The sequence below is a fragment of the Sciurus vulgaris genome, assembly GCF_902686455.1.
Source record: "Sciurus vulgaris genome assembly, chromosome: 10".
NCBI classification, from domain to species: Eukaryota; Metazoa; Chordata; class Mammalia; order Rodentia; family Sciuridae; genus Sciurus; species Sciurus vulgaris.
In genome coordinates, this window is record NC_136470.1 from 71,546,073 (window position 1) to 71,571,895 (window position 25,823).

General features: G+C 40.0%; 1 protein-coding gene across 2 annotated transcripts in view; it reads right to left on the reverse strand.

Moving 5' to 3' along the window:
- The window catches only part of POLQ (DNA polymerase theta), a 156,827-nt gene that overhangs the window by 45,197 nt on the left and 85,807 nt on the right, over positions 1-25,823 (reverse strand). For both annotated transcript variants that reach the window (XM_079155257.1, XM_079155258.1), the window contains exon 16: positions 80-3,189. In XM_079155257.1, the coding sequence (XP_079011383.1) occupies positions 80-3,189 (3,110 nt within the window). The remainder of the gene's footprint in view (positions 1-79; positions 3,190-25,823) is intronic.

Consider the following 25,823-nt stretch of genomic DNA (forward strand, 5'->3'; position numbering starts at 1 on the left):
AAAAATCTAAAGTTCACCTCAGTCCACTAATTAATAGGTAAGAGTGAAAAAAAAAACCAAAACTTTAAAAAATTCTTACCTTGCTTAAATCTACCACCAATAGTAGCAGTTTTAGAAGATGTCAAACTTCTAATTTTTTCACAAGCCAGTGAGATGGAAAATCGTTTTTTGCACTGCCACTCCTTAATGAATGTTTGAAAGAGAGTTTGGTCACTTGCTACGTCTATTATGGCCAAACTTTCTGAACTGCATGAGGCTGGAGTTAACTGTAACCCATCCTGTGACAACAGCAGTGAAAAACTTGTTTCTGTAACAGGACTGTCCTCCTGGAAACCGCTTCTACTCTCTGAACTTGAATCATGTATTTTAATACCTAAAGATGAGCCACATGTGTATCCTTCACCATGCTGTAAAGCAGTACTTGTTTTCTGAACTTTTACAGGTACTCCAAGGATTTCCGGAAATGCCAGCTTAGAAGCAGATGCTGGAATGGGTGTAGGAGGAATGAGACCATGATCATCAGCTATCAAGTTCTCTTTACAAGGCAAGAGGGATGAAATTTCACCATGATTGGCATCACTCTCTAAGGCCTCAATCTTGCTTTTTACTTCCTTATTAGGGAAAAATGAAGTTGCCTGTACTTGATTTGTTTCTAAATTTAAAATCACTTCTTTCCTCTCATGTAACTCTGTACCTTTGCCTTTTAAACTACACAAGTTTATAGTTGTTAATTTTGGCTTTTCATTTTCAAAAGGACTAGATACTTTATCTAAAATCCTTTGTAGTCCTGGACTTAGGTCAATTGATGTCCCTGACCAGATGAATGAATTATTTTGCCTTGTCCCTGTTAATCTGGACTTTGGAGCCCTTTCATCTTGATCTCCTCCAACTACTTCTCCATGCAGATGGCCATTACTTAAAATCACTGAATCACTTAGATCTAATGCTTTAAGAGATACCGCAGAATTACTTTTCTCTTGGACAGGAAATATATCTACATTGTCCAAAGCTTCAACCATCTGAACGGAATCCACTTCTGAAAACATAATAGATTCATCATTGAAACAGGTCAACTGCTGCCAAATGCCTTGATGTTCATTCACATTCGATATTTTCATTGGGTCCTCTTGTTGTAGACAAAGAGAATCGTTGAAATGGTTTGATGTTATTTCAGAAGGAAGGGGTTCTTTCACTTGTATATCAGGTGGTTGTTCTTTTACCAGGAAGTCTTCACTAAAACTGTCAAACAGTAAACTATCACTCATATTCAAACTTGTCTCAGGACCAGGCTGACATTCTCCTTCCATATCAGTGGGAGTTCTCTTCTGAGGAATTGGAGGTGTGACTGGTTTCACCATCTCTTGGGTTTGATAACCTTGAAGAAAACTATTTAATTGTGAGTCAGTAACAGAAAGTTCATTGCCTTTAAAGCCAGGGCTATTTTCCCCCAACAGTATTGGAGAATGAAAAACCAGGCTTTCTGGAGTTGGTCTATCAACCCCCTGTTCAGTGCTCTGTTTCACAGTTTCAAAGGTCTTAAGGTCCAAACTCTCTTTGTTAGTGATCCCTGGGGAATGCTTTTCACCAAAAACATGAAACTCATTGTGGAAAGGGTTCATATCCTGTTTGTCTATGCTCTTCTGCATTGTCCCTGCTGCCAGGATGATGGCCTTTACTCCTGGTTTGGCATTTTCAGTTGCCATCTGTTGAATTATTTTCTCTGACTGAGTATCCAGGTAGAAACTATCTTCAAAATCACAGACTAAACCTAAGTCAGAAACATGATTATTTTCAGTTTTCTTTGTTACATAAGCATCTGTTTTTTCTTTTATGCTAGAAGAATTTAGAAAATTCTCATGCTGGCCTCCTGATTTACCAAATGTTCCCGTTGACGGAAATATTCTAGTGGTTACCCTACTTCTGTTTATATTATCTCCTAATGCCTGAAAATGATTTGATTTATTTTTCTCACTATTAAACGTTATACTTTCACATTTGATAGCGGTAACAATTGAGTCTTTGTGCATGTCACTACTGACTACCTCACAGGGCATTTGTCTCTGTATTATTTTTTTCAGTTTGGTGTAAGTGTTTGTCAGCTTATCACATCGCTTTTCCAGGCACTGATTAACTGGATGAGTATCATTTTGTTTCACAGAAACATTCTGATTTTTTGAATCATTTTGTATCAGTACTTCATTTATTTTTTCTGTCTCAACAACAGCTAATTCTCCTCCATTTTTAATAACCACACTGGTGGCTGGACAAGTCACAGTTTTGCTTTGGGATCCTGTGACAGAACATTCCTCTAGAACATCATTAGTTATTGTTCTCTTCCTTAAACAATTTTGCTCCGTTTGTAAAAGGAATGATGTTTTCTTGTATTTTCCCTTAGCATAAACACATATATTTTTGGCAAATGGCTGTCGACTTCTAAATTCCATATTCTTCTCATCCAAGGTAAATCGTTCTTCACAAAGATCAGGACTAAACATAATCTGTCCTTTCAAATCAGTTCCACACTGCTCAGAGTCTTTTACAGGGCTACCGTCCCTGGATTGTTTTTGATGCTTTCTGTGATTCCAAGATTGAAAGCCTGTGTTCATCTCTTCTGAACTGAAATTCAAAGCTGCTTTTTTTGTGTCCTCTAGCAAGAAGCTCTGAACAAATTTCCTAGTGCTTGATTTTCCTTTGTTCAGAGAGGTTCTGGACTTCCTTTTATGTATGCCCAAGGAAGCCCGCTTTCTTGCTCTGGAAATGGAATGTCTCTGATGTTCCTGATTCCCATTCTGGGAGTTGTAATCAAAGAAACTTGTATGCTCTCTAGTTTTATCTAAATCTTGCACTATATCTGGTGAATGCTTAACATAAGAATCACTGAATCTTGTATTTTTTTTGTTCTCTGATCTTAATCTTTTATGAGAACTTGAAGTTTGGGTTATAAACCTGTGTTCCTTTACTTCGGAGTCACTTCTGGACGATAAATTTGTGCCAGAACTTAAAGGGGAGTGAGGATCCCACTGCACTCCCATTTCAACTAAGTCCTGCTGCAGAATCATTCTGGCTTCTTCCACTATAAGGGCTGCTGCTTCCCTTTCAGTTAGACCCTTTCTGCCAGCCACCCAAATAGTGCGCATATTCCGACGTTCTTCAACTGCTTCCTCTTCCTCATCCACTGCTTTTCGGGCACTATGCAAGGAGATTTTTTTCAAAAAGAAGGAAATTAATGCACTGATTAATTCATTCATATAACACATGCTTATTAAACATTCAATATGAGTTGTTCTAGGAACTAAAGAAATAACTGTGAAGAGAGAGAGAGAGAGAAAGATCTACTCTTGTGGTACTTTCATTCTAGCTGGGGAAATCAGAAAAAGAAAAAAAAAAGAAAACCCTAATGTTTAAACTCATATCTATGTTAGCTGGGGCTAAGAGCTGTATACAAAAATGAAGCACTAGAAAGGGCTGGGTGGTTCTGCCATTTTAAAACAGCATAATAAGGAAAAGTTTAATTAAACTTCTTTAAACAAAAGTCAAATAATAAAAACAAAAAAGCAAGGGTCATAATGCTTTCATTGAAAACAAATCATCCTACATACTATAAACTCCAGACAAAATATTTCAAGGGATTGGAAAGTGACCAAAAGAAAGTAGAAACTGGATGGGGGTTGAGTGTTGGAAGAAATAAATGGGAGTGGGTGAATTTCTACACATTTCACCAGAAAGCAGGTTCTAGTCAGTACCATGCAGACCCACTAAGTGCTTGGATTAAAACCTGGAGATCACCAACTGAATTCAGAGCAGAGCACAGGGTAACTACAGGAGTTAGAAATCAAAGAAGAAATGTCTAAAAATGAGAAAGTCAGAGAAGGAAACCCCAAATTCTTCATATAAACTCTGTCCAATATCTGGCTCTAAACTATACCAGTGTGGGAAGACCCCAAGTGACCTGTTAGAAAGTGTGAACAGAGACGTGAGCTACTGCCCACCTCAGAAAGACAAAGTTTAGAGTTTGAGTTCAGCCTAACTGACTGATAAAATATCACTGCTCTTCTGGACAACATAATAGAGTACAGATCCTAAAATGTCAAACATATATATGTAATTAAAATACCAAGAGGAGGAGGAAGACAGGATGGCAGGCAGAGTGGGTGTGAGGATTATGAAATAAATAAATAATGGCTGAGTAACTTCTGCTTCCAGACCTGATTGGGTAATAGGATCCAATTCAGCTGCTCAGGTAAAACAACTAAAACACTAAGGATAAGTTATAAAATCATTATAGCTTCCATTTTGCTCTCTCTTGGATTACTGATTCTGGGAAGGCCAACCATCATCAGAAGTTTTATAGAGTGCTCCATCTGGATCACACCTGAAGCATCAAACACCAACTCACTAGCATGGACATGAGTCCTGCCAGAGGCAGACCCAAGTCAAGCCTTAAGATGATTACAGTCACAGCCACCAACTCAGCTGCAACCTCATGAAAGATCCCAGACCAGTTCTACTAGCACCCAAATTCATTGCTTGCAGAAACTTTGAGATAATATATACTTAAACTGCTATTCTTAAGCCACTGTTTTTAAGCATTTTGATATATAAAATAGATAACTTACATACCTAGTAAAACTATTAAGCTTCAAATATACAGGAAAAGATCCCAAGGTTTACACACGAAAAGATCAAATAACCTACCGGGCAAAAGAATCTTACTACCATAAGACATATCAAAACAACATACAAGACAAAGCAAAAAGGAATGAGTATTTTTTAAAATCTCAATAAAAGAAAGTACAGGCCAAGGATTTTATGTCAAGTTAAGCTGTCCTTCAAACATTTAAGGTTAGAGAAAAAAAGTTTTAAACATATAAGAAACTTCCCAGTGGCTTGGGAGGCTGAGGCAGGAGGATCATGAGTTCAAAGTCAGCCTCAGCAAAAGTGAGGCACTAAGCAATTTAGTGAGACCCTGACTCTAAATAAAATACAAAACAGGGCTGGGGATGTGGCTCAGTGTTTGAGTGCCCCTGAGTTCAATGCCCAGTACCACCAAAAAACCCAAACAAACAAATTAAAAAAACCATATAGGAACTTGAAGAATTCTGTGCTCTAAGCCCTCCTCAAGGAATCTCTAGTAGAGGACAAGTTTTAGTCAGTTAATATATGACCTGGACCAGACATGGTAGGGGCACTGCTGTAATGCCAGTGACTCAGGAGGCTGAGGCAAAAGGAACATAATTTTGAGGTTAGTTTGAGCAATTTAATGAAATCCTGTCTCAAAATAAAAAATAAAAAGTACTAGGAGTGTAGCTTGGTGTTACAATGCTCCAGGTTCAATCTCCAGTACTACAAAAAAGAAAAATAAATAAATAAATAAAAATTTAGCATAAAAATACACAGATTGCATTATTCTTCCATCTTCACCCTCTACAAAGGTGGGAATAAGGGTGAACAAATTATTATACAAATGTTGTATTTTGAGACAAGACAGAAAAAAAATGTACTTTAAAATAGGAAAGGAAAAAAAGGTAAGATCAATGACTGTCATTCAGAAAACAGGAAGAAGTCATAGAACACCATTAAAAGCTTGATGAACCAGTAACAAACATACAAAGATGACTTCTAAAACAAAAATAAATACCTTTCAAAGTTCAAAAGTAAAACAGCAAAGCATACATAATAGGTAGAGGAAGAAACACAGAAATATCATAAAATTATACATCATTATAAGATAATGTGGGATAATGAAGATCAAATGCATCAGTCTTATCAATAAATGTGAATACTGTTAGGAGACAGACAGATGCAAATGCTGGGAACATGAGGTTAAGAGAATAATTCTATAAAATGGGCCCACTGTGCTGACCCCCACATGCTTTCTTTTCCAAGAAGCAAATTTACCTGTAGCCCTGTCTGGCCTAAGTGGACAGGCTATGTCACACCCTTTAGGAAACTACCTGTCTATGCAGGAGAAATTGCAGGCCAGAGATAATGTTCATAAGAGGAGCTCAAGTTACCCTGAAGGGGGAGAATTGTGTAACCCTTTCCATAGACCAGATCCCCAAACTCAGGGAGATAAGGATAATTCATCTTAACCATAAGAACTTATGATTAAGAATTCAATTAGAACCCATCAGCATGGGCTAAGGTGACCTAGAGTTGCCATGACAGTGGGGATTTGAAAGTCTGACGTCATCTTGCTGTCAGTAAAAAGTCAAGAGGTAGACCTGGGCAGGGCTCTCTGGAAACTTACCTGGAATCCCCAATAAAACTGGAATGTAGGAGAGGTGCACTTATCCCTCTCCTCTCTGAGAGCACCCACTCTCTTGCTTCAATGCCCTTTCTCCATTTTCCTATCCCTTCAATAAACTCATTCCTGTTACTCTGGCAACATGTCTGAAATCTTTCTGACTTGATCACAAGAATCAGGGTTTGGGAGAGACAAAATGGTGCATAATTGGGAAGTGACTTTTCTCACAGCTCTGTGGAAATTAATACACAAGGTTGGAAAAGATCAAAAAGTACTGGGAAAATTGTGGTATGGGGAATCCAAGGATCAGAGGGGCAGCCCACCCTGGGCCAACCCAGAATCTATTTGGACCAATAAACTGGTGCATGAAAGTCAGGGTCTGCCAATCACGTACAGGGAGCCCAAGATGGGAACACGTTAATACCTCCATGATAACTGCAGCACAAACTCATACCCAGAACTTATATCCATGAGTTCAGGACTGAGAACAACACATGAATCCTGCAGATGCCAATGGTGAGATCTAAAGTGAGCCTAGCAAATCAGGAGAATCTTTGGCACAGAGAATTTCTCTCTCCTTCCTATCCCCCACTGAACCCGGCAGTGTGCAAGACCACAGCAAAGTACCTAAGCTCAGTGCACTGAAAGAGTCTTTGAGAAGCCAAAAAGGAGAAGTATCCCCAATCAACCAAACTGTGAAGGACCAACTACCCCTTCCCATGAGTGGTGCCTGGGGAGAGTAGTGGGGTACAATCCTAGAAGTGCATTGATACATTAACACTGGAAAACTCCCCACACAATAAAATGCCTGGGGCAATACCAGGCCAAATCCCCGCCCTGGGCAGAAACTCATCTCACAGAACCCAGCGGCAAATATACCCTGGAAGTGAAGCCAAAAGCATCTTCCACAGATCCACACATCAGGGTGCTGAGAAGGAAGCCGAGAAACAAAAAGGCAGTTTGGCTCAGACAATGGGCAGGTAGTCTCATTGACGAATCTGTTACTTTCTTTTTGTTTTTATTCTGTTTTGTTTTTAAATGTGTACTGATGGATACAGGATGGACCTTTAGACACTGGCACACATACATATTTGTTTATGCTTTTTCAGTTTTAGCCTTTCTTAAAGGTAGCTTAAAGGTATTTATTCATGCTGGTTTTTTAAAATTTATTTTTATTGTAAACAAATGGGATACATGCTGTTTCTGTTTGTACAAGGAGTAATAGCATACCATTTGCATATTCATAAATTTACATAGGGTAATGATGTTTGATTCATTCTGTTATTTTTTCCTTCCCCCCAATCCTCCCACCCCTTTTCCCTCAACAGTCCCTTCTGCCTCCATTCTTGCCCCCCCACCCCCCATTATGTGTAATCATCCACTTATCAGCGAGATCATTCGACCTATGGTTTTTTGAGATTGGCTTATCTCACTTAGCATGATATTCTCCAATTTCATCCATTTGCCTGCAAATGCCATAATTTTATCATTCTTCATGGCGGAGTAATATTCCATTGTATATATATACCACGTTTCTTTATCCATTCATCAATTGAAGGGCATCTAAGTTGGTTCCACAATCTGGCTATTGAATTGAGCAGCTATGAATATCGATGTGGCTGGATCTCTGTAGTATGCTAATTTTAAGTCCTTTGGGTATAGGCCGAGGAGTGGGATAGCTGGGTCAAACGGTGGGTCCATTCCAAGTTTTCTAAGGAACTTCCACACTGCTTTCCAGAGTGGCTGCACTAATTTGCAGCCCCACCAGCAATGTATAAGTGTACCTTTTTCCCCACATCCTCTCCCAACACCTATTGTTGCTTGTATTCTTAATAAATGCCATTCTGATTGGGTTGAGATGGAATCTTAGGGTAGTTTTGATTTGCATTTCTCTTATTACTAAAGATGGTGAACGTTTTTTCATATGTTTGTTGATTGCTTATACATCTTCTTCTGTGAAGTGTCTGTTCATATCCTTAGCCCTTTGTTGACTGGGTTATTTGTATTCTTGGTGTAGAGTTTTTGGAGTTCTTTATAGATTCTGGAAATTAGTGCTGTATCTGAAGTATGAGTGACAAAGATATTCTCCCACTCTGTAGGCTCTTTCTTCGCATTGCTGATAGTTTCCTTTGCTGAGAGAAAGCTTTTTAGTTTGAATTTGTCCCAGTTATTGATTCTTGCTTTTATTTCTTGTGCTATGGGAGTCCTGTTAAGGAAGTCTGATCCTAAGCCAACAAGTTGAAGTTTGGACCTACTTTTTCTTCTGTAAGATGCAGGGTCTCCGGTCTGATTCCAAGGTCCTTGATCCATTTTGAGTTGAGTTTTGTGCAGGGTGAGAGATAGGGGTTTAGTTTCATTCTGTTGCATATGGATTTCCAGTTTTCCCAACACCATTTGTTGAAGAGGCTATCTTTTCTCCATTGCATGTTTTTGGCACCTTTGTCTAGTATGAGAAAATTGTATTATTTGGGTTTGTGTCTGCGTCCTCTATTCTATACCACTGATCTACCTGTCTATTTTGGTGCCAATACCATGCCATTTTTGTTACTATTGCTTTCTACTATAGTTGAAGTTCTGGTATTGTGATACCCCCTGTTTCATTCTTCCTGCTAAGGATTGCTTTAGGCATTCTGGGTTTCTTATTCTTCCAGAAGAATTTCACGAGAGCTTGCTCTATTTCTGTCAGGTACATCATTGGGATTTTAATTGGAATTGCATTGAATCTGTTTAGCACTTTTGGTAGTATGGCCATTTTGGCAATATTAATTCTGCCTATCCAAGAACATGGGAGATCTTTCCGTCTTCTAAGGTCTTCCTCAATTTCTTTCTTCAATGTTTTAAAGTTTTCATTGTAGAGATCTTTTACCTCTTTGGTTAGATTGATTCCCAAGTATTTTATTTTTTTTTTGAGGCTATTGCAAATGGAGTTGTTTTCCTCATTTCCCTTTCAGATGTTTCGTCGCTTGTGTATAAAAATGCTTTAGATTTATGTGTGTTGATTTTATAGCCTGCTATTTTGCTGAATTCATTGATGAGGTCTAGAAGTTTTCTGGAGGAGTTTTTTGGAGCCTCTAAATATAGAATCATGTCATCAGCAAATAGTGACAGCTTAAGTTCCTCTTTTTCTATTCGTATCCCTTTGATTTCTTTAGTCTGCCTAATTGCTCTGGCTAGAGTTTCAAGGACAATGTTGAATAGAAGTGGTGAAAGAGGACATGCCTGTCTTGTTCCTGTTTTTAAAGGGAATAGTTTCAGTTTTTCTCCATTCAAAATGATGTTGGCCATGGGCTTAGCATAAATAGCCTTTACAATGTTCAGGTATGTTCCTACTATCCCTATTTTTTCTAGTGTTTTGAGCATGAAAGGGTGTTGTATTTTGTCGAACGCTTTTTCTGCGTCAATTGAAATAACCATATGATTCTTATCCTTAAGTCTATTGACACAATGGATTACATTTAATGATTGACAGATGTTAAGCCAAACTTGCATTCCTAGGATGAACCCCACTTGATCGTAGTGCACAATTTTCTGAATATGTTTTTGGATACGGTTTGCCACTATTTTGTTAAGGATCTTTGCATCTATATTCATCAAGAATATTGGTCTAAAATTTTCTTTCCTTGATGTGTCTTTGACTGGTTTGGGTATGAGGGTGATATTAGCTTCATAGAATGAGTTCGGTAGGGTACCCTCCTTTTCTATTTCCTGGAATACTTTCAGAAGTATTGGAATGAGTTCTTCTTTGAAGGTCTTGTAGAACTCGGCTGAGAATCCGTCTGGTCCTGGGCTTTTCTTGGATGGTAGGTTATTAATGGCTTCTTCTATTTTATTGCTTGATATTGATCTGTTTAAATTGTGTATGTCCTCCTGGTTCAGTTTGGGAGGAGCATATGTCTCTAGAAATTTGTCAATGTCTTTGGTAGTTTCTATTTTGTTGGAATACAGATTTTCGAAGTAGCTTCTCATTATGTTCTGTATCTCAGTGGTGTCTGTCATATTTCCTTTTGCATCACGAATTTTAGTAATTTGAGTTTTCTCTCTCCTTCTCTTTGTTAGTTGGCTAAGGATTTGTCTATTTTGTTTACTTTTTCAAAGAACCAACTTTTTGTTTTGTCAATTTTTTGAATTGTTTCTTTTGTTTCAATTTCATTGATTTCAGCTCTGATTTTAATTATTTCCTGTCTTCTACTACTTTTGCTGTTATTCTGTTCTTTTTCTAGGGCTTTGAGCTGTAATGTTAGGTCATTTAGTTGTTGACTTTTCATTCTTTTCTGGAATGTGCTCCATTCAATGAATTTTCCTCTTAGTACCGCTTTCATAGTGTCCCAGAAATCTTGATATGTTGTATCGTCATTCTCATTGACCTCTAAGAATTTTTTTATCTCCTCCCTAATGTTTTCTGTTATCCATGTTTCATTCAATAGCATATTATTTAGTCTCCAGGTGTTGGAGTAATTTCTGTTTTTTATTTTGTCATTGATTTCCACTCTCAGTCCATTATGATTTGATAGAACACAAGGCAGTATCTCTATTTTTTTGCATTTCCTAAGGGCTGGTTTGTGGCATAACATACGGTCTATTTTCAAGAAGGTTCCATGTGCTGCTGAGAAGAAAGTGAATCCGCTCATTGATGGATGGAATATTCTATATATGTCTATTAAGTCTAGGTTATTGATTGTGTTATTGAGTTCTATGCTTTCTTTGGTTGGTTTTTGTTTGGAAGATCTATCTAGTGGTGACAGCGGTGTGTTAAAGTCACCCAGAATTATTGTGTTGTGGTCTATGTGATTCCTGAAATTGAGAAGAATTTGATGTACAGGGATGCACCATTGTTTGGGGCATAAATATTTACTACCATTATGTCTTCCTGATTAATGGTTCCCTTAAGCAGTATGAAATGTCCTTCTTTATCCCCTCTGACTAACTTTGGCTTGAAGTCCACTTTATCTGATATAAGGATGGAAACCCCTGCTTTTTTACTGAGTCCACGTGCGTGGTAGGTTTTTTTCCCATCCTTTCACCTTTAGTCTGTGGATGTCTTTTTCTATGAAATGAGTCTCTAGCAGGCAGCATATTGTTGGGTCCTTCTTTTAAATCCATTTCTGCCAGTCTATGTCTTTTGATTATGAGTTTAGGCCATTAACATTCAGGGTTATTATTGAGATATGATTTGTATTCCCAGTCATTTGGGCTTATTTTTGATTTTTAATTTGGCTTGGTTTCTCCTTTGAGTGGTTTTTCTCTTAGGTAGTTCCTCCCTTTGCTGACCTACATTGTTGTTTTTCATTTCCTCCTCATGGAATATTTTGTTGAGAACATTCTGTGGCGCAGGGTTTCTATTTGTAAATACTTTTAACTTTTGTTTATCATGGAAGGATTTTATTTCATCTTCAAATCTGAAGGTTAGTTTTGCTGGGTATAGGATTCTTGGTTGGCAACCATGTTCTTTCAGAGCTTGAAATATGTTGGTCCAGGCCCTTCTAGCTTTTAGAGTCTGGGTTGAGAAGTCGGCTGCTATCCATATTGATTTCCCCCTATATGTAATCTGATGCTTTTCTCTCGCGGCCTTCAAAATCCTATCTTTATTTTGAATGTTAGGCATTTTCATTATAATGTGCCTTGGTGTGGATCTGTTGTGATTCTGTGCATTTGGTGTTCTGTAAGCCTCTTGCATTTGATTTTCCATTTCATTCTTGAGGTTTGGGGAATTTTCTGATATTATTTCACTGAATAGGTTGTTCATTCCTTTAGTTTTTATCTCTGTGCCTTCCTCAATCCCAATAATTCTTAAATTTGTTCTTTTCATGATGTCCCATAGTTCTTGAGATTCTGTTCATGATTTCTCACCATCTTCTCTGTTTTTATTTGGTTTATTGTTTCATTCATTTCAAGGATTTCCGTTTGGTTGTTTTTGAGAATCTCTATCTCTTTGTTGAAATGATCTTTTGCTTCCTGCACTTGCTCTTTCAGCTGATTGGTATTATCATTCATTGCCTGCATTTGCTCTCTTATCTCATCCTTTGCTTCACGAATCATCTTAATCTTGTATAATCTGAAGTTCTTTTCTGACATGTCTTCTAACATACTGTCATTGGATTCTATTAATATAGAATCTAGATTTGTTTGGATCATTTTCTTCCCTTGTTTTTTCATGTTGTTCATGTATCTTCCCCTCTAGCAGTGCAGATCTGGGGTATTGCAGATTTCCCCCTATATGCTTATAGTGGCCCTATAGGTTTCCAAAACCTTTTGTTTAAGGGGAGATCAGTATTAGCAGTGCCCAATTCAGATACTATGCAATCCTAGACCAAATAGCCCCTGTGAGGTCAAGAACAATATTGTCATAATAAACAGAATGAGTTCAAATATTATCTTCAGTATAACAAACAGATTTGCAATAAGGTCTGCAGTTTCTGATGGAGGACAAAGAGGATGCAAAGGGATGTAGAATGTAGCTGTTAAAGAATATACAGAAGTTCTATATAATAGAAAGGGTGAGAGTGTAATCAAAAGAAATTGGATATTAGCATGCAAAAAAGGGAGAGAGAAACTCTGAGGGAACAGGTAAACAAGAGGAGAAGAGAGCAAGAAAAGTAAAGAAATAAAAACTTAAAATTTTTCAATAAGGAGAAAAAAGAATATCTACAGTATAACAGTCATATAGTAATGAAACCTCCCAGTGTTGAATAGCCTGATGCATGAGAGGTACCTGACATTGAGTTTCAAGTCTCCAGCAGGTGTCTCAGGATGGGATTTGCCCCACCTAAAGATGGGAGCTATGGCTTCCAGGATTATCCAAGATGGGTGCTCTGGCTTCAAAATGTATTGGCAAATGGGGAGCTGCAGCTCAGGGGTCGACGTGGTCAACTGGAGGTCCTGGAGGCGGGGTGCGGTTGGTCAGGCAGGGGTCCTGGAGTTTGGGTGTGTTTGGTGTGGTTGCAGGATCCTGGAGGCTGGGTGCAGTCGGTCTGGGTCCTGATGATAGGGCGCGATCAGTTCGTCTGGGAGTCCTGGCGGCAGGGAGCAGTCAGTCGATGTGAGGGTCCCAGAGGCAGGGAGTGATCGGTCGGGCTGAGGGATCCTGGAGACGGGGCTCAGTCAGACCGGCCAGGGGTCTTATGGGGCCTGGCTGTTGTCTCAAAATGGTGGCAGCCACGTGTAATCAAACCTGCAGGTACTGTGACAGTGAACTTCCAGGCAACAGCAGGCAGCTGGTGCTCCACTGGCAGTCAGCGATCACCTGCTGACTGTCGTCGGATGATTGGGAGGTGAACCTTGTGATTTGGGTGATGGACAGGTGTAAGGCAGACAATGGACAGGCGAGAGGCAGGCAAATGGCGGATGATAGGTGGATGATAGTGAGCAATCTGCGCTCAAAAAAGGCGTCGATATGCTGGCAGACTGCAGGTGGTCACAGCAGACAAATGGGGTAAACAGCAGGGGATCAATAAGTAGCAAATACTGCCTCACCAAGAAACAGATATCCTCTGCTTGAAACCAGAGTTATGGAGCGACAAGGAATGCAGACTCCCTCTAGTCCGCCATTTTAGATCTCCCTTCATGCTGTTTTTTGAGGGTTAGAGTTTTTGATGTGTACATTTTGGATTAAGTTTCTATTGTCTCTTTCACAATTCTGTTTTCCTTTGCTAATATCTCTCTCATTTTTCTTGCTAACAGCCAAACTCTATTTCTCTCTTTCTCCCTTTAATTCTTTCACCACATTTTGTTGGTCTCCCCTCTTACAAACACATCCTACATCATCTCTGCATTTGACCTATTGACCTCTTGAATCTACAACCCTGTTGTACCATGCTGTCATTTCTTCTGTCCTCTTAAAGAATTCTTGTCTTTAACTAGATTCTTATACATATTTATATATCCTTAGTTTTTCCTCATTTCTACCATTTTATTTGAAGGCAGTTATTTCTCATGGATCAATATTTTGAGGACTAAGGTGTTTGATATTTAGTATATATCAAGTTCGTTCTTATAATCTTTTATTATATTTTTGTATTTTATTACACTTTGTATTTTTTATTTATTTTTTATTGTTTAATTTTAATTCTTATTTTATACATTTTTCCGCTCACTTGTCAGTTTCCCTCAACCCTTTTTCTCTCTTTTCCTCTGCTAACAGCCAATCTCTATTGATCTCTCTTTCACTCTTTATTTTTTTTTACTTCTATATTCTCTCCTCCTCTCTCATAATCATCACATCCTACATCACTGTTGTTCTATCCCTGCTCACCACTTGAATTTGTAAACCCTTTTGTAAACTTACTTTTATTACAATGGGCAATAACTGATCATATCATTTCTGGTTATTGTGACAATTAACATTGTAGATTTCATAGCAAGAGCTATTTGGTCTAATGCTGTGAATTGTTTACATCAGTTGTTGTGGTTGTCTGACTCCCCATAAACTGTGAGATACGGAAACCTTCAGGGATGCTGTAAGTCCACAAGGTAGAAACTCTACTGCCTCAAAACCAACTGTTAGATCAACAGATACACAAACAACATGAAAAACCCAGGGAACAAGTCACCCCAAACAAACAAAAATATTTCAAAAAACAGAATCCATGACACCACAGTGGAAGAAATGTCAGAGAATGTTCCTAGTTAAACTGACCTGAGAGGAAAATGATATACGGAAGAAAATACAGGAATCAAAAGATCACTTCAATAAAGAAACAGAGATTCTGGGGGGAAAAAGAAAACATAAGCAGATATCTTTGAAATGAAGGAATGTATAAACAAAATCGAAAATTCACTGGAAAGTATCACCAACAGACCAGACCACTTAGAAGACACAGTTTCAAGCAATGAAGACAAAACATATAATCTTGAAAATAAAGTTGATCATGGAGAAAAGATGTTAGAAGAACGTGAATTGAACTTCCAAGAAATATGGGAAAACATGAAAAGACCAAACTTAGGTTTCATTGGGATAGAAGGTTCAGAGATACAAACAAAAGGAATACATAATCTTTTCAGTGAAATAATACCAGAAAATTTCCTAAACCTTAAGAATGAAATGGAAAATCAAATACAGAAAGCATACAGAACCTCTAATATACAAAATTACAACAGACCTACACCAAGTCACATTATTATGAAAACAACAAAGATACAGAATAAAGATAGAATTCTAAACACTGCCAACGAAAAACGACAAGTCATAGTTAGAGGGAAACCAATTCCAATCTCAGCTGATTTCACAACCCAGACCATCAAAGCTAGGAGGACTTGGAATAATATAGGCTCTGAAAGAAAATGGATGTCAAGCAAGACTACAATATGCTGCAAAATTAAGAAAATAAAAACCTTCCATGATAAACAAAATTTTTTAAAACTCACAACTAGAATGCCTGCACTACAAAACATTTTTGACAAAATATTTCATGAAGAGGAAATGAAAAATAAAACTGAAAAGGAACAAAGGGAGGAACTACACTAGAAGACTAGTTAATCAAAGGATAAACTAATTCAAATTAAAAATCAAAAATAATTCAGTTAGCCAAAAAATAATTCAATTAGCCATGAAAAATCAAATAAAAGCAGAAGAATTGGTAAGGAAGAAGCAAAAGATCTCTGTTTACAGAAGAAATGTTAATATACTGAAAAAAAAAAAAAAAAAAAAAAAACCAGAATCAGTGATAAAAAGTAACCCAAACAGTAAAGGAGTTCAGAAAGTAGCAGGACAAGAAATTCACAAAAATCAATAGCCTTCAGATCTCAACTGATAATCATGTATATGATATAAGAGAAACACCAACTAAAATAACAATGAATATTAAATAGGAATAAATTTAACAAGAAATGCACAAAATCCACAAGGGAAACTTAAAAAAAAAATCCTGAAAAACATAAAGACTAAATCAAATGTGAAGATACAACCAATCTTTGGATATGTTGACTCAACATTATAGAGATATTAGTTCTCCATAAGTTAAATTTTAATTGATCTCAAACAGTCATACCACTAAAAGCAATATACAGAGTGAATGCAATCCCCATTAAAATACTAATGACATTCTTCACAGAACTAGAAAAAACAGTTCTTAAATTCATTTGGAAGAGTAAGACACCCAGAGCAGCCAAGGCAATACTGTGCAAGAGGAGCAATCCAGCAGGAATCACAGTATCTGATCTCAAATTATAAGAGAGGGATAATAACAAAAACAGCATGGTACTGGCATTAAAACAGGCAGAAGACCAATGGAACAAAATAGAAGACACAGAGAAAACCCACACACTTACAGTCATCTAATACTTGGCAATGGTGCCAAAAATATTTGTTGGAAAAAAGAAAGATTTCTAACAAATGATGCTGGGAGAACTGGATAGCCACATATAGAAGAATGAAATAGATCTCTATATTTCAACCTGCACACACACACAAAAAAATAGGGTCAACACTCTATCTTATTGGTAGAGAAAGAGAGCCCAGGAATCCCTGTCATTCCCTTTCACAGACAAAGCCACACAAAATGTACAAAAGGAATTCCTCTGCTATTTGGCCTTCCTTCCTCCAGGATTTCTGAACATCTGCTGTGACTGCCACCCTACAAGCCTGAAGTTGACCAGCTACCTCTGAGCTTCCTCCTTGGGTACACTCCTCCATGACCCTCATTACACCTCTCCACTTCCCAGAATCTTCTGCACATTGCTAGCTTTCAGGCAGCAATTAGACAGTCTTGTCCCTAGGACCAGGTTTGATAAAAAAATCTTCCATTTCCTGGCTGCAAACAGAGGGCCCCTGCTTCAATCTGGGGAGTGACTTTACTACAGAGGGATTTACCACCCTCAACTTTTTGTTTAGAAAATATTCAAAGATTTTTTTTTTTTTTCTTTTTAAAAAACTTCTACACTTTTCCTCAACTGGGACCTTCATGAAAATGTGGAACTATCAATATGACAAATGTCACATAATTTTTTTAAAGTTATATATTTCTAAACACTAAAAGAAAGAAGAGTATGTCAGATCAGCTCTGGGAGTCCCAGCCCTGTGGAGATGCCAGAGTTGGAAGATGCCAAAAGCCTCCCATTCTGAGTGATGACCTGAGGGTTTCTTACTCTCTAATATGCATGTACTTTGCTTGGCAAAATTCAGTCTGAATAGAACCCAAAAGTAAAAGCAATTTCACATGGGTATACTTTGCATCCATAAGGCATTTTGACATCTGCACTGCCAAAATCCCATGTGCTCTCTCTGCTTGACATTAGCAGCAACCAAAAGGAGATATGGAGTGGGCAGGCTGTACCGCATGCGGTGAAGCACACAGCCACAGCTGCAGGCAGACCAACCTTGACCTTTGGCCCACCTCTCACTTCCCTACACGTAAAGTTACGGAGATAATATCATACAACACTTTGATGTTTCCAAGACCTTTCTAGATGTGTCCTTGCCAACAGCTGCCACCCTCTCCACAATCCTCAGGGAGGGACCTGAAGACTGGGAAAGGGATTCTTTCTGGCCAAAGCAATGAGCTCACCCAGAACCAAGTCTACAGAGACTCAAAGGGAGAATCTCCATCAACACTAGGTCAAAGGGAGCAAGTCCCCGGCATTGAGTCCCCATCTGCACTGGTTTAAGGCGCTCAAGTATCTACACTGAACTGGGGAAGGGGGCACAATAGTCCAGGTCTTGGATGAGATGGCTGCTGGGTTCTTGCCTTTGCCTGAGGTCTTCTTCTTTGTTTTCTTTTTGTTTGTTTGCTTATTTGTTTTCTATTCTATCTTTTCTATCTTGGGAGTATCAATTTTTTTATGCAATTTGTGAAAAACAGAAATTTATTAAGAACTCTCTCTGCTCTCCCAGAAGCACAAGATGAAGGGCAGAGAGGAGAAAAGAGTAGGGGAGGGGGGAAGTGTCCCAGGGAAAAGAGTCTCTGATATCTGTTGCAGGTCAGGACAGAGGAGAGTCCTGGTAGATCCAGACTCACTCTTGGCTGGAATCTACAAGGTGAAGCCCAAGCTAGTTGGCACACCTCATTGATGAAGCTGTTTGAGTCCACTCCTGATTGATGCCTGCTCTATGACGTTGGGATGCTCAGAGCTTGGGGTCTTCTGGCCATCCATTGGTCTGCCTGTCTCATGTGTGCATGTTCACTGGAGACACTGTTTAGGAACTGAGGGTATCTGTGACCTCCTTCCATTGGAGCCACTCTCCTTCTGAAGGAGGGCCCGCGGAAGTCCAGCAGGCAGCAGCACAGTTGTTGAATGCAGGTGGCGATCCTCCTAGTGACCCGCTTCCAGCCCCTGCTGCTGTCAAGGGACTTTCCTGAGGAGGTACTCTGGGAGGATGAGCTGCGACCTTCTGCAACCCACCTCCTGAGGATCATCAGGCCTGTGGGCACAGGGTCAGGCTGGGAGGCCAGGCTGGGCAGGGGTGTGTCCACATGGAAAAAGCAGAGAGGAATGGCAGGAACACTGACACTTGCATCGCCCTTTTGCACCAACTGCTTGACCTCCTGAGGCTGCTGCTGCTCACAGGCCAAGGGAAGGACAGGATTACTGGCACACATGTTGGTGTGGATAATGGAAGGATCCCTGGGGCCTGGACAAGACCTAACCACCCGACTTTGCACAGGCTTCACATGGAGCATGCGGCTGGCACCCTAGGTTCTCTGGTGCCAGAGGATGAGGTAAGTGGCCAGTCTCATCAAATTTCCTAATTTTCAGGGATACCCAGGCATTGTAGGGGTCATAAGCCATGTCAAACATGAAGGTCATGATAGCGGGGTCAGGGTGCTTGGGGAATGGCTTGCTGGAATGACTGGGTGAAGAGTCCTCGCCCTGGCTCAGTCACGGGTGCCCCATTACCTGTTCTAGGGTCGGCCTCTGCATGGGGTCGACTGTCAGCATTTGCTGGATAAGGCTCTGTGCATCCTCAGGGAGGTGCAAGAGAATGTCACAGCTTGCCTGCCTGATCAGCTTCTGCACTGCATGTCAGTGCTTGCCTTAAATGGGTGTCTCCCTGTGAGCATAAGATAGAGAGTGACACCTAGGCTCCAGGCCTCCACCAGGGGACCATCATATTCTTGCAGCTGGATGATTTCAGGGTCATGGTACAGGAGAGTACCCCACACCTGCTCAGCTTTAGGAGTGAACCTGGCACTCGGGCCAAAGATGAGTTTGACGTTGATGCCCCTGGCATCCACCACCACATGCTCGGGCTTCAGGTCAAGGCACACAATGTCCTTGTCATAGCAGTGCCGCAGGCATGCACAATCTACCAGAACACTCTGTGGGCCTTCTTTTCCTTCAGGCCATCGGCTGCTGGAATATAACAACCACCTGCCTGCTCCATGACCATGTAGATATTCTGGATGGTCTTGATGACCTGGAAGAACTGGATAATGTTTTGTTTTGGTGTTCCAGGGCCATCAACCTATCTCGTTCAGATAGGACGGGCACATTCCCCTCCGTCTTTGGCACAACTTTCACCACCCCCTCTGTCCTGGTGAGGAGATAACAGGATAGTACCGCCTGGCAGAAACCCCCCTGCCCAATGTCCTCAGGACCTTATTATGGTCCATCAGGGCTATCTCATAGCAGGAGGTAGGCCCCTGCAGAACTACGCTATTCTGTCTACTCTGGCTGTGCATCCTAAGCCAGAACACCAGCTAAGGATGCCTGCTAAAAAAAAATAAAATAAAATAACGAACCCCAACAAAAGACCAAAATCTATAACCAAAAAGCAAAAGACAAAACAAACAAACAAAAAACCAAGAGCAAACCACCACAATCACCAACCACCAAACACGCTAACTATCTGGGAGTCTGACAGGTAACCACTAGGAGGTTCCTGTACTTATGGACAAAAACCCAGCCACAGCCGCCCTCTCTTATAGCAGGTGTTTAAGCCCCATCACAGTGGCTCTTTTTGAGGTTAGAGCAAGAAATGACACAGTCACACCTGGGCATAAGCCCCAGTGTTCATTTCACTTTGAGGCCTCCAGGATCTTTTCGACTTTCATAGTAAGAATAAGAAAGAACCAACAGAACCAAGCTTCAATTCCCTGAACCAGGGCATCGAGTTCCTGCCCACAGGTTGCTTCAGGGACCAGGACAGGGCAGCCAGGAATTTCCCCAAGCACCCCACAACCCAGTCCCCTCCGGCGGGAAGCACCTTTCCAGGCTAACTTCTCGAAGCACACCGCCCAGTGAGAGCCTTTCCACACAGAGCTAGCCACAAGTCCCCAAGCCACCGGTGACCTGCGGCCTGCAAGCAGCCTCTGGGACCAGGGCAAGGCAGCCAGAGACCTCTCCAGGCGGACCTGCCCCCCAGCCCCTCCGGCCGCAGGCTTTTTTGACAGGGCGATCCAAGATGGCGGACTAGAGGGTGACTGCATCTCCAGTCGCTCCAGAACCCAGGATTCAGGAAGGGGAGGCATTGAGAGACTCAGACTAAAATATAGCCTTGGGGTGAGTTTCCCCAAACAGTAAAGCACTGCCCGGGTGGCAGGCCCAAAATCAGGTGGCTTACTAGAGTAGGGCAGAGCAGCTAGAATCCTCCCCAGGCAGCCCTGCGCACTCCGGCAGTGGGCTCCTCCCACAGGGCCAGATTCTCCAGCATCTCGGAGCAGGCCCCCCAGTGAGAGCCTGCTTGCACAGAACCAAGCTTCAAGTCCCTAAACCAGGGCAGCGAGTTCCTCCCTGTAGGTTTCTTCAGGGACCAGGACAGGGCAGCCAGGGACTTCCCCAAGCAGCCCGCAGCCAGGTCCCCTCTGGCAGGAAGCGTTTTTCCAGACTAGCTTCTCGGAGCAGACCCCTCAGTGAGAGCCTTTCCACACAGAGCCAGCTCCAAGTCCTGGAACCAATAGAGCACTAGGGGCAGCTTTCCTTGGAAGCCCTGCATTATCAAGTTACTCCAAGACTTCAGGCTACTGAAGGCAGGAAGGTGATACACTGCAAATCTACAGGGACAATATAAGCCAATAGAAGAATTCTGCAATATCACAAAGTCCCACTGACATCTGACCAATATGAGAAAACAAGGGAAGAAAATATCCCAAACAAACCTAGATACTATATCAATAAAACCCAATGACAACACAGCAGAAGAAATGTCAGAAAGGGAGTTCAGAATGTACATAATTAAAACAATCAGGGAAGCAAACGAGGAGATGAAAGAGCAAATGCAGGCATTAAATGATCGCACCAATCAACAGTTAAAGGAGCAAATACGCGAAGCAAGAGATCATTTCAATAAAGAGTTAGAGATATTGAAAAAAAAAACAAACAGAAATCCTTGAAATGAAGGAAACAATAAACCAAGTTAAAAACTCCATAGAAAGCATAACCAATAGGATAGAACACCTGCAAGACAGAACCTCAGACATTGAAGACAAAGTATTTAATCTTGAAAACAAAGTGGACCAAACACAGAAGATGGTAAGAAATCATGAACAGAATCTACAAGAATTATGGGATATCATGAAAAGGCTAAATTTAAGAATTATTGGGATTGAGGAAGGCTTAGAGAAACAAACCAAAGGAATGAACAATCTATTCAATGAAATAATATCAGAAAATTTCCCAAATCTGAAGAATGAAATGGAAAACCAAGTATAAGAGGCTTATAGGACTCCAAATATACAAAATTACAACAGACCCACACAAAGGCACATTATTATGAAAATACCTAACATTCAAAATAAAGAGAATTTTAAAGGCCGCGAGAGAAAAAAATCAGATTACATTCTGGGGGAAACCAATAAGAATATCAGCAGATTTTTCAATCCAGACCCTAAAAGCTAGAAGGGCCTGGAACAACATTTACCAAGCCCTGAAAGAAAATGGATGTCAACCAAGAATCTTACACCCAGCAAAACTTACTTTCAGATTTGACGATGAAATAAGATCCTTCCGTGATAAACAAAAGCTAAAGAAATTTACAAAAAGAAAGCTGGCATTGCAGAACATTCTCACCGAAATATTCCATGAGGAAGATATGGAAAACAACAACACAAATCAGCAACAGGAGGAACTAGCCTAAAGGAATACCAAAATAAAGGGGAAACCAAATCATGTCAAAAAACAAAAATGAGTGAAATGATTGGGAATACAAATCATATCACAATAATAACCCTGAATGTTAATGGCCTGAACTCATCAATCAAAAGACATAGACTGGCAGAATGGATTAAAAAGAAAAATCCAACAATATGCTGCCTGCAAGAGACTCATCTCATAGAAAGAGATACCCATACCTAAAGGTGAAAGGATGGGAAAAAACATACCATGCACACGGACACAGCAAAAAAGCTGGAGTATCCATCCTCATTTCAGATAATGTGGACTTCAAGCCAAAACTAGTCAGAAGGGATAAAGAAGAACATTACATACTGCTTAAGGGAAGCATAAATCAGCAAGACATAGCAATCATAAACATCTATGCCCCGAACATTGGCTCATCCATGTACGTCAAACAAATCCTTCTCAATTCCAGAAATCAAATAGACCATAACACAATAATACGAGGCGATTTTAACACACCTCTCTCACCGCTGGATAGATCGTCCAAACAAAAATTGAATAAAGAAACCATAGATCTCAATAACACAATCAACAATTTAGACTTAACTAACTTGTATAGAATATACCATCCAACAAAGAACCAATACACCTTCTTCTCAGCAGCACATGGATCCTTCTCTCAAATAGACCATGTTTTATGCCACAAAGCTACTGTTAGCAAATACAAGAAGATAGAGATACTACCTTGTACTCTATCAGATCATAATGGATTGAAATTAGAAATAAATGACAGAATAAAAAACAGAAAATTCTCCAATACTTGGAGATTAAATAATACACTATTATATGATGAATGGATAACAGAAGACATCAGGAGGGAAATAAAAAAATTCTTAGAAGTAAACGAGAACAAAGACACATCATATCAAAATCTCTGGGACACTATGAAAGCAGTACTTAGAGGAAGATTTATTTCATGGGGTGCATTCAACAAAAGAAGTAGAAATCAACAAATAAACGACTTAACACTACAGCTCAAAGCCCTAGAAAAAAAAGAGGAGACCAACACCAAAAGTAGTAGAAGACAGGAAATAGTTAAAATCAGAGCCGAAATCAACGAAATTGAAACAAAAGAAACAATCGGAAAAATTAACAAAATAAATAGTTGGTTCTTTGAAAAAATAAACAAAATTGATAAACCCTTAGTCACACTAACAAAGAGAAAGAGGGAGAAAACTCAAATTACTAAAATTCGGAATGAACAAGGAAATATTACAACAGACACGAGTGAAATACAAAACATAATTAGAATGGCGATTATCAAGAACACAAGCAACAACAGGTGTTGGCGAGGATGTGGGGAAAAGGTACACTCACACATTGCTGGTGGGGTTGCAAATTAGTGCAGCCACTCTGGAAAGCAGTATGGAGATTCCTCAGAAAGCTTGGAATGGAACCACCATTTGACCCAGCTATCCCACTCCTTGGCCTATACCCAAAGGACTTAAAATTAGCATACTACAGAGATACAGCCACATCAATGTTCATAGCTGCTCAATTCACTATAGCCAGATTGTGGAACCAACCTAGATGCCCTTCAATTGATGAATGGATAAAGAAACTGTGGCATATATATACGATGGAATATTACTCCGCCATGAAGAATGATAAAATCATGGCATTTGTAGGCAAATGGATGAAATTGGAGAATATCATGCTAAGTGACATAAGCCAATCTCCAAAAACTAAAGGACGAATGATCTCGCTGATAAGCGGATGAAGACATATAAGGGGGGGTTGGAGGGGTTAGTGTTAGGGTTAGGGTTAGGTTTAGGGTTAGGGATAAGGAGGATGGTAAGAATGGAGGAAGGAAGTACTGTATAGAGGGAGAAGAGGGTGGGAGGGGTGGGGTGAAGGGAAACAAATAACAGAATGAATCAAACAACATTGCCCTATGTAAATTTATGATTTTTAATTAAAATAAATTTTTAAAAATTGCAAAAAAAAAAAGAAAAAGAAAGAACCCTGGAAGCTTTCTGTTTCAGTGAGTTATGGAGACTGATATTTACATGTTTAGAGATCAAAACTTGTAGGATACTTCAGTGGTCTTTTCATTTTGATCCTGAAAATCTTCAATAACTTTTGGTTTTCATACCTACACTCAAAACTATGCAGTTCCTATTTCTTCCAAACAGGATGACTAGTGTCAAAGGGATGGTAGTGACATCTTGAGCTTTGTATTAACTCCTACTCAGTTGAGAGGAAAGGAGGGTTCATCATCAGTTCCCATAAGGGCCTTGTAAGTGTTCTCACTAAAAAATCTGGAATGCAAAGAACTGTACATTAATATATTCAAAATGATAAATGATAAAATATATAAGCCAAAAATTCAGAAAACTAAAAAAAGTGTCCTTCTCACACAAGGGAAAAATTAGAGATGTTTCCAGATGCCTCAGTTTCTTCATGTAACTGTCAGAAAATACCTTAGACTAGCTAATTTTTCTTTCTTTCTTTCTTTCTTTCTTTCTTTCTTTCTTTCTTTCTTTCTTTCTTTCTTTCTTTCTTTCTCTCTCTCTCTCTCTCTCTCTCTCTCTCTCTCTCTCTCTCTCTCTTTCTTTCTTTCTTTCTTTCTTTTCTCCCCCCCCCCCGGATTTATTTATACAAACAGCATAGGAGAACACCAGTCCCCACAGACAGAGGGGCTCAGGGATCACACCAGTCCTTCTGTCCTCATATTCACAGAGAACATTTGCAGGGACCTGGGCCCCCTTGGGAGCAGGAGCAGGGCCGATGCTGATACTGGAGCTTGAGTTGCAGCCTGGGTCTTGGCTTGGGCTTTGGCCTTTGGCCAGCAGAGCCTGTGCTCCCTGGCCATGTGGGCTGGAACACACTTCCTGTGCTTGGGATGGGCAAGGAAGGCAAGGCAATCAAGCTTGCGGCTGGCACCCTTTGGCATCTTGGGCTTAACCTCCTTAGGCTTTACCAGGGCCTTGGCAGCCTCAGCATGTGCACTCATGGTCTTGGTGTTGTTTGCATCTTTTTCAGGACCTTCTCGTGCTTCTTGGCAAAATGCATATTTCTCAGGAACTTGGGGTCCACCCCCTTAAGAGATTCATATCTTTGTAATCAGGGTTCCTTGATGCCATTTCTGTGCCATTTTTGGGATTGGTTGTGTGTGATGTGGTTCTTGGATTTGGCCATGTCTGCACTGAAAGCCACTCACTGCTCCCAGAGTGGTTCAGACCGGAAGAGCTAGCTAATTTCTTAACAACAGAAATCAACTTGCCACAATCCTGGAGACTGGCAAGTCCAAGGTCAAAGCACCTTGTTGCTGTATTCTCCATGATAAAAGGTGCAAAAGAGTTGAACTCATTCCCTTAAACTCTTTCTTTTATTTTTTTTCTTTTTCTTTCTTTTTTTTTTTTTCCTTTTGACCCCTTATAATTGAACATAGGTCTCAGGCATGTAAGCCTATTACTCTACCACTGAGGTACCATCCCCAGTCCTTTTTATTTTGAGACAGGGTCTCACTAAGTTACTCAGGCTGAGCTTAAACATTGATCCTCTTGTCTCAGTTTCCAGAGTAGAG